The sequence below is a fragment of the Oppia nitens genome, unplaced genomic scaffold (genome assembly GCF_028296485.1).
Source record: "Oppia nitens isolate AA-2021 unplaced genomic scaffold, nextdenovo-longstitch-racon4-pilon3 scaffold2_pilon_pilon_pilon, whole genome shotgun sequence".
NCBI lineage: Eukaryota > Metazoa > Arthropoda > Arachnida > Sarcoptiformes > Oppiidae > Oppia > Oppia nitens.
In genome coordinates, this window is record NW_026533210.1 from 6,292,059 (window position 1) to 6,301,410 (window position 9,352).

At 19.9% G+C, this 9,352-nt stretch overlaps 2 protein-coding genes across 2 annotated transcripts; both read right to left on the reverse strand.

Annotated features, from left to right (window-relative positions):
• Positions 1-260: 260 nt before the first annotated feature.
• Positions 261-4,658, reverse strand: LOC128955903 (uncharacterized). Its single transcript, XM_054301582.1, has 4 exons — positions 4,631-4,658; positions 1,626-1,748; positions 1,169-1,374; positions 261-449 (listed from the first exon to the last, which is right to left on the reverse strand). The coding sequence occupies exons 1-4, from the start codon at positions 4,656-4,658 to the stop codon at positions 261-263; spliced, it is 546 nt and encodes a 181-aa protein (XP_054157557.1).
• Positions 4,659-6,609: 1,951 nt separating this feature from the next.
• On the reverse strand, positions 6,610-7,431 carry LOC128955446 (uncharacterized). Its single transcript, XM_054301118.1, has 2 exons — positions 7,284-7,431; positions 6,610-7,216 (listed from the first exon to the last, which is right to left on the reverse strand). Exons 1-2 carry the CDS (start codon positions 7,380-7,382, stop codon positions 6,650-6,652), a joined length of 666 nt encoding a protein of 221 aa, XP_054157093.1. The 5' UTR covers positions 7,383-7,431; the 3' UTR covers positions 6,610-6,649.
• Between the last annotated feature and the right edge of the window lie 1,921 nt (positions 7,432-9,352).

A 9,352-nucleotide genomic window follows, 5' to 3' on the forward strand; every position in this document is an offset into this window, starting at 1 on the left:
TTAATTTTGCACTTAATTAATAAACTATTAAGTGCTTATTATTGATCAATTAGTGTTTTCACTTAACTGTATGCTATACTGTGGATGTACTGTATATATTTAACAATATGTAGCTTTAGTAGTGTTAACACAATAGTTAAGTTTCAATCTAATAGAGGGTGTAATCACAGCTCATACTTTACATTATATCCAAACTAAGTGTTAAAACATACACAAATACAGACACACTTACAAACAATATTATGTTAATGTTTTGTGTGTCAAAACACTACAGGAATGGTATAATTAATGTATTCATTAATGTTGCGGCACCGGGTGCTTGTGTTGGCATTGGCTATTACTATGTGTGCTCTCTCATCGATACTCATCCCAATTATCATATCCGTATTGTCGCTGTCCTTCGGGTTTTGTGGTATGGCCTCTACTTTCCAACCCGTAGGCACCGGTCCCTTATGTTTTGTAATATAAGTGAAATAAACATCAATAATCAATGTTTCATTAATTATAATATTATCATAGTAAATAACAACAATTTCTAATAATAGAAATTGTGTAAATAATATTGTTATATATATATATATTATATATTTAATATATTATACACTATATGGTATATATAGTATATACATCATTGAAATAAACAAAATGTGTAATTATAAAATATTTTGCCTTTAGATAAAAAATAGAAATGGAAAAAATGGTTAAACTATAAAATAAATTACTAAAAATAAATTTAAAAATAGAATTTAAGCAAAAAAATCAATTATATAACACATTATTAAAGTTTTTTTCAATCTTTAGTATTCATTAGGCGAACACACATTTCAGGCGATAATTTATTTTAACAAAACTTATTATAGAATATATTAAATATTAATAATTTAATATATTATATCAATACATATATTCTTTATGTTTAGACTATATATTTATATATATTAAATACAAATTTAATCTTAAATAAATGATCTAGCAAAAGTTGTCTATATTATTCAGCAAACATATAAAATATTGATATTTAAAGAAATTTATTGATAAATTTATTATATTTTTTTATATACTGTAATAATAGATTGTTATAAATATTATATAAGTTTTTGTAATTGTATTAACAGTTAAATTGTTATCAAAAAAAGTTGTACTAATATTTCCTATAATAATATAATACCTGAGCACACCAGCCATCATCGGGCAAAAATATGGTAACCGGCATAGTATACGATTGATTACGATTAGTACATAGCCTGCACAGGGGTACAGTAAACGGCTCCTGATGATAGCCCAGCACCCAGGGACCATCAGCACCGGTACTGCGTATTTGTTTTGGCATAATTACCGATACGGCCATATAATACGTTAATTGTGGTATATAAGCTGCAAAACAGAAATTTATAAAATAATATACACAAACATAAACAAACAACAAAAATCATATACCATTTGATACTAAACAACAAACACATAATTAATTACTCAATTAATTTATTATTTACTATAACAACAACAATAATAAAAATAATAATAAAAGGTACTATTCTCTATAGTATAATTTAAGATAATTTATATTTTGTATTTATCTATTATTATTATTATTATTATTATTATTATTTGTTAAATTAAATTACAGGGTATGAACTCGACTTCAGCAAACATAGGCCGACCCCTAATCAATGGAAACGTTTGCTTTTGATCAGCCGTTTGTTGATCCGAGTATAGTATACGAACCTCTTTTATACCATTATTTCCACCTAATATGCAATAATAATAATAATAATATTTAATATGGTATATTAAATTCATAAAACTAATTAATGCTAACTACTATGTAATATATAGAGTAATAATTTTTCAAAAAATAGATAATATCAAATTTATATATAATTTTATACAGTACATTAATTACATTATTAATATAATAGTACAGTATATTTACACAAAAAATTTTTTTATTAATTTAAATACTTCTTTATAGTTTACCGAAATTGCTTAACAAAAATGGCATATAATATTGTGTGTGTGTGTGTGTGTGTGTGTGTGTAATACAGTGATATTAACAAAATAAATTTATCGTATTTAATAAAAAATAGCATATATATATATATATATATGTATAAAATATATATTATATAATTTGTATACTACACAATGTTATTCAATTTATTTATATGCAATGCATTGCTATTTAACAGTAAATATGAAAAAATACTTAGATATAACTTTTTTTGTGTGTAAGTCAATACAAGTTTACAATAAATTGAATAAAATAACTGTAAATATTGTAATATACTGAAAGCAAACTATGTATTGTTTATTTATTATTAATGAATTCATTAAACAATTTAAATTTTATTTAAAAATAGTATTAAACAAATATGAAYAAACTTTTCTAACATAAACTACAAACTAAATACAGTAAACAAAATTGAATTGTAAACTATTTTAAAATGTCAATTACATTGTAGCAAAAATATATACAGTATAAACATCATATTTGAACACATTTATAATAAAATAATTGAATAAAATAGACTTAATTTTACAGTCAATTTGATTTAGTTGTTTCTATTATTTTTTGATGACTAATAATATTGTATACTAAATATAATATGTAAAATAAGGTTTATATGAAATTATTTATAGTTAATATTTATATTATGATAATAATAATAAATTTATAAAATGTCTAACATATTTTAAATATTTTAATTAATTAAATTTTACTGATTACTAAATATTTATACTATGCTAATTTTCATACAGTACATTATTAACATAAATATTATATAATAATTATCAAAAATAATTTATTTTAGTTAAATTAGTCACTCAAACAGACTTTAAAAATAATAATCTCCTAAAATCCAGATTTAAATAATAATACATTTAGTATTTTTTTTTTTAAAAATTATCATTTAAATAGTGTATAATTATAAAATGCAATTTTTTGAAAATATAATTATTTTTAGCTAAAATAATCAAATTATTTATTACTTATTAATTTTTTTAAGTCAAACTTACGCACATCTACCAAATCTGGTAATATGGCACCAATTGTTGTTTTTAATAATACATTAATTATATTAGAAAAAATAAATAATAGATAAAAAATATTTAACATAGTATACTAAATTATGTTACACACATATATATATATATAAATAAATATAAATATATATAATTTTGAAATAATTTTTTTATTAAACAAAACATGTACCAACAAAAATAATATAATATTAAGTATATGCATATAAACCAGGGATTAGTAATTGTAATTAAAAAAAACTTGTTGTTTAACAATATAAACAAATTTGTTGGGATTTTTACTAATAGATTAATCACAAAAACATTTTTTTAAATTATGTGACAAAAATTTAATCAACTATAATATGCCATTAATCACAAAATAATTTTAAAATAGATTTGTTGCTAATATAATACATTGAATAATTATCAAAAATTTTCATAATTTTCATATATATATATTAAATATTATTATTCAATTTATATATAATAATACACTGTATATTGTAGACACTGTTTATACATATGATATTTGTTTGTTTTTATTAAAAAAAATAATTGTTTTTTTCATTGTACTCAATATGTATAATAGATGTTTAAAATAAAATGTCAATTTTTTGTTGTAAAAATCTTTTTTTTTGCAAATATTATTTTTATAGTATTGAACATAAAGTATTTAACAATGCAAATAACATTTCAATAAATATGTGTATAAAATGATGTGCTTTAATAAAATTGACCCAAATGTAAATTCCGCTTAAAAACAAACGATATATACTATAGTAATATATATATATATATATTTAAATATAATGTAATAATATTAGTTTATTAAATAATTAATACCATATTTTTTCCTACTGTACATTGACTTTTGATCTATGTTTTTCAAAGATAATAAATATTTCATAACAATTGATAAATCTCTTTATTATATTTGTTTTTTTTGTGCATTTATTGTTATATGAAATGACCCATGTGTCTAAAAATTTATTTATTTAATATAATCTAGCAATATATTATTCATAACATATTGTGAAATAACTAAAAAAAGGCATATATTATATCATATGCACTATAAATACTGTATTTATTGAATTGCGTTAATAATGTGGAACCGAAACAAAACTATAGTATAATAAAAAAAATTTGCTGAATATATAGTAAATTTTTGTTATCACTTTTGAGAGTATTGTAAATATTGTAAAAAAGAAATTTGGAAAGTTTTTTAGAAAATTTCTCTCAATATTATTTTAAAGTTAATTTTTGTTTTGTCTAATTTGTTTTGAATGTAATTACATTTTGTGTCACATTTAATTAAATTATATTTTGTTATATTTGTTTTTTAATTTTTAAAATGATTTGCGTCAACTCATTTTGAGATATTAAAATTACTTATAATTACTAAGTATTCAAATTAAATAGTATAATGTATGATGTAATGTATTTTATGGTAATCCCATTGTATATTAATGGTTAAAAATTTTTATTAAAAGTATTTATGATAAATAAATTGGAAATTTTCTTTGGAAAAATTTATTTAATAAATATTTTTGGATCATCTGTTTGTATAATACAAGCATTGATAGAGTTTATCTATAAGTATCACCTAACTGTCCCATTAGGGAAATAGACATTATGTTTCATAACATTTATGTTGAACTTTCTATTTTTAAAAATTTCATAAACATATTTATTATAATGTATTATTTAATTAAATACTGTATATATATATATAATATATTCTTAAAATCTCAATAAAGTATGTACTGTAAATAAACTAATAATTAATATAAATTTTAACATGTTTTTGTTGTTATTTTACAACAATCGATAATTTACAACAACAACAACAACAAAAGCAAAATAAAACTTTATAATAAATATAACGTTTAACTTTATATAAAATACAAGTACAATAAAAACTAAACATATTATGCTTATATATTTATAAATCTCTACTTATACTTAGTATTTGTTATATAGATCTAGAAATTTGAAGATTTGTTTTATATATGTTTTATATATATATTTATATATTTAGACGACAAATACAAATAACTTGCAATACAAACCAAACTAAAGACAATTTAAGTATCAAAATCTATATTATTGTATATTTTTTTGTTGTCTTTCATTATTAATACATAACTTAAATATTTGGCTATTATTTGTCATTTTTTCTGATCATTTATTTTGTTGTATTTATAATAAAATCTATTTTTTTATTATTATAAATTTTTGTGACATAAGTTTTACATTACACTAACATATTATAGATATGCGTAAATATTCTTATATTATAAGACTCATATAATGATATTGATTATAACAACTAAAATAACTATAGTTTTATTTTACTTATATGTTATTTGTTATTTATATTTTTAGTAATAAATAATTGAAAATATATAGTACATTTAATTTGTTATTATTAACTATTTTTTATTGTAGATCTATGATTAATAATTAATTATGGTAATTTTTTTATGTAAAGCAAAAATAAATTTTCATAAAATCAAGAATCACTAAATTATTCATTAAATAAACCGTAAAATTAAAATAACAATTGTGTGGGTGTTTAATAGATAGCAAAATTTTCAATCATATAGTAAATACAAATATTTTTATCTTAGGTATTAATATTTATTTATTATAATACAGTACAGTTAAGATTGTAAGCATATTTTTATTTTATTTTTAAAAATTTTTAGTTTTATTATAATATATTGATTTTTGTTGTTGATATAGTACAGTAGTACTGTATTATAAATTTAGTAAAATATTCTAATAATAGAAATAGTTTTACAAAATATTTTTTTTGAGAAACTTTATTACTGAAAGTTTCAAATTTTTTGTTTGAAGATTAAATATCAAAATACTTTTCAGAAATTTACTCAACACTTACACAAGTGAAGTGTAATAATCTTTTTTATTGAAAATATATTTAAAGAAATGTTTACAAATAAATGCATACAACGATGAATCCATTGTAGTTTAGTTTTACATTACATTATTATAGAATATTTACAATATTATCGTATATTTAATAAATTTATAAATGTCAACTAATATTAGCTATATATTACAATACATGAATGTTTCCATCAAACAATTCAATTGACGTAAACTTTGATACAATTTTGAAAACTAAAAGTTATGGTGTATTTATGCTTTATTTTATCGATAAAAATGTTTTTGTATTATTTTTCCTTTAATACAATATTATTTTAATATTATGATATTATTGTTATCATAATTTTTTCAGTCAATTTCCAAGTTTTTTCTTTATGGATATCCGTTTGTGTATAATAATCGTCTACATTAAAAACTACTGCAACTTTAGTATTTGTATTAAATATTAAATTTTATAATACTATTAAATATATATATACTGTATATATGTTTAAGAAAAATAATTAATTAAAACTTACTTAAATTTAACATAATAAACAATATTATAAATATTTCAAATAATTAAAAACAACAAAATAAATTAAATAATTGAAAAATAAATCAATAATTTTATTGTTAGTATTATTGCACTATAAAAATGATAGTTTTTAACAAACAAATTAATATTTATTTATTTAATAATAAATATAATTATTAATTTACTTAAGTATTATTATTGTTCAAAATCTTTGGGATTAAAATCGCTAACCGGTTGTTCACTATCCCTATCCATGGACTCAACCCTCATATCTTTATTTTCATTCATTATCTTCTGCTGATTGAAGCCTTCTTTCATCGGCATATCCCTGTCTGGCATAACCTCTCTTCGTCTATCAATGTCCAGCTCAGTCATCTCCGGTTCGTACTCACCGCCCATTTTATCTTTCATCGGCTTCTCCATCATTTCCTCTTTAGGCATAATATCATACTCTGGCCGTGACTTTCCGTGGCCTCCCTTTTCATAATCTTTTTCGACAACAGTTGTCTTAGGATTGGTATCATAAATCGGTGGTTGCTTTTTGACGGTCACTACTTTTTTCTTATGAATCACTGGTATCTTACGTATGATTATCGGTTGTTCCACATATACCGGTTGCTTCACGTCCTTATAAATGGGTGGCAATTGTTTAACAATACCATATCCTTTGTAGTGATGGTATGGTATGTGTCCGTATCCATGTCCGTAATGATTGTTGTAATAATTGTCATAACCATATCCAACATCACTGTAACCATAATCCTGTATACAAATTATTTTTTTTTAAATATTTTTATATTTAAAAATGTTATAATAATAATAATAATACCTTTTTATAATTATAAATATTACCACCAAAATTATTATATGGATAATAGCTAGATAAAACTAACTGGCTCATAGCCAAAATAAAAATTAGCAAGATCATGATTTTGTTGTTTGCAAAACTATACACTTTTTTTAATCAATTAAAAAACTCAATCAAACTTAAATCATTAATTATATATATATACTAAAAATATTTTCAACCCATAATCCTGTTTTTAACAATAATTGTGATTATCAATAAAACTATAGGAAATGTCATATTATTATTATTATGTCATCCCGTCCTCAACACTAACTAAGATAACTATTGCACGGCTTATGCATAAAAATGACACCCATTGAGTGATTACATACAAAATGTAATTGTTATAACATTGTAGTAAAACACAGTAATTTATAACATTAACTATAATATATATATTTTTTTATTAATAAATGTGTAATTATAATAACACATCAATTACATTTTATAAAAGGATTATTATTTTTTTGAATAATAAATATTAATTAAATATATTTGTTGTTATTAACAATACTTAACTTAATTAATACAAATTAAATGTAATATTTAATTTAATGACAAATTTATTAATTAAAAATTGTAAATTTTATAATTAAGAAAAGAAAATATATTTTTTTATTAAATATGAGTTCAATTACCTATTTATAATATATTAATTTAACTAATTTTTTTAGATAATATATCATGGTTATATAGTGTATATAAAAATACTGTAATAACACATATCATACATGCTATTAGAGAATGCTTTAAATAAATATCTATTGATATATTCTTTATAAATATAAGTAATGTAAATGCTTTTAGGTAAACGTCTAAATCTATGTTTATACTAAAATAATACATATTTAAATTATTACATAATAATGATTTGTAGCTACAAAATCTATTTACTATATGTAAAGCTATTTATGCTATAAATTTCATATAAGTTAATAAATCAATAATTTTATATTTTAATTAGTTCTTAACTAAAGTTAATGTATATTTACAAATATTTTTGTTATAAAATTATTAATTTTTTTACAATATTGACAGCTAGTCAAAAAAAATACTTAAACTAATTATATCTGGTTAAACACACACACACATACATAGAGAGAAAAAGAGTAAGAGAGAGAAAGAGAGAGAGAGAGAGAGAGAGAGAGAGAGAGAGAGAGAGAGAGAGAGAGAGAGAGAGAGAGACTTTATATTATAAATATTATACGGGCAAAATTTAATTTATATTTAATATTAGACTATATTAATAAACATATTTTTAAGACATATTACTAAACATTAATAACACAAAAATTTAATTATTAATGTTTTGCCAATTAAATAAAAAAAACCAAATCAAATCAGAATTACACAAACAAAATGAAATTTCTAAAATAAATAATAATAAAAAAATAATCTCAATTGATATTTGGGTTAAAAATAGTGGCACACATTTCACTACTAATATTACAAGTTTTCTCACAACTATTACATCTGTTTGAATGAGTTTTTGCATCACTTTTTTTTCTCAGAGATCTACTTATATATACTGTATATAGAGTATAGTATATATCATATCTTAACATTGATTTTTATACAGTATATATATAATATCAAATGTTACACTTTATTTATTTTTATTTTTATTTGTGTTTATTAGACATTTCCACAAATTGTTGATGAAAAAAATATTTATTAGTTTAAAGTTTTTTATTGAGAGATTTATAAATTTCCCAATAATTGAATAATAATAATAATAAAGTAATAATACCATTACTAATAATATCGAATGATATTATTTTTACTGTAAATAATAATAAAAAATGTAAAACACATCAACTGATTAATTGTTATATTTTTTTATGTTTATTGTATTATTATATCAATTGAAACCTAAATTTGTTGTTTAATTCATATTAGTTTAACTTTTCAAACAGTGTTTTCTATTTGAAAATTTATAATTTCTATTTGTTGTGCAAAATATATACAATTTTTAGACAATAATACAATATTAAAGAATAGTGACAATGAAATTAAATTATAATATATTTTTAATATTATTATTATTA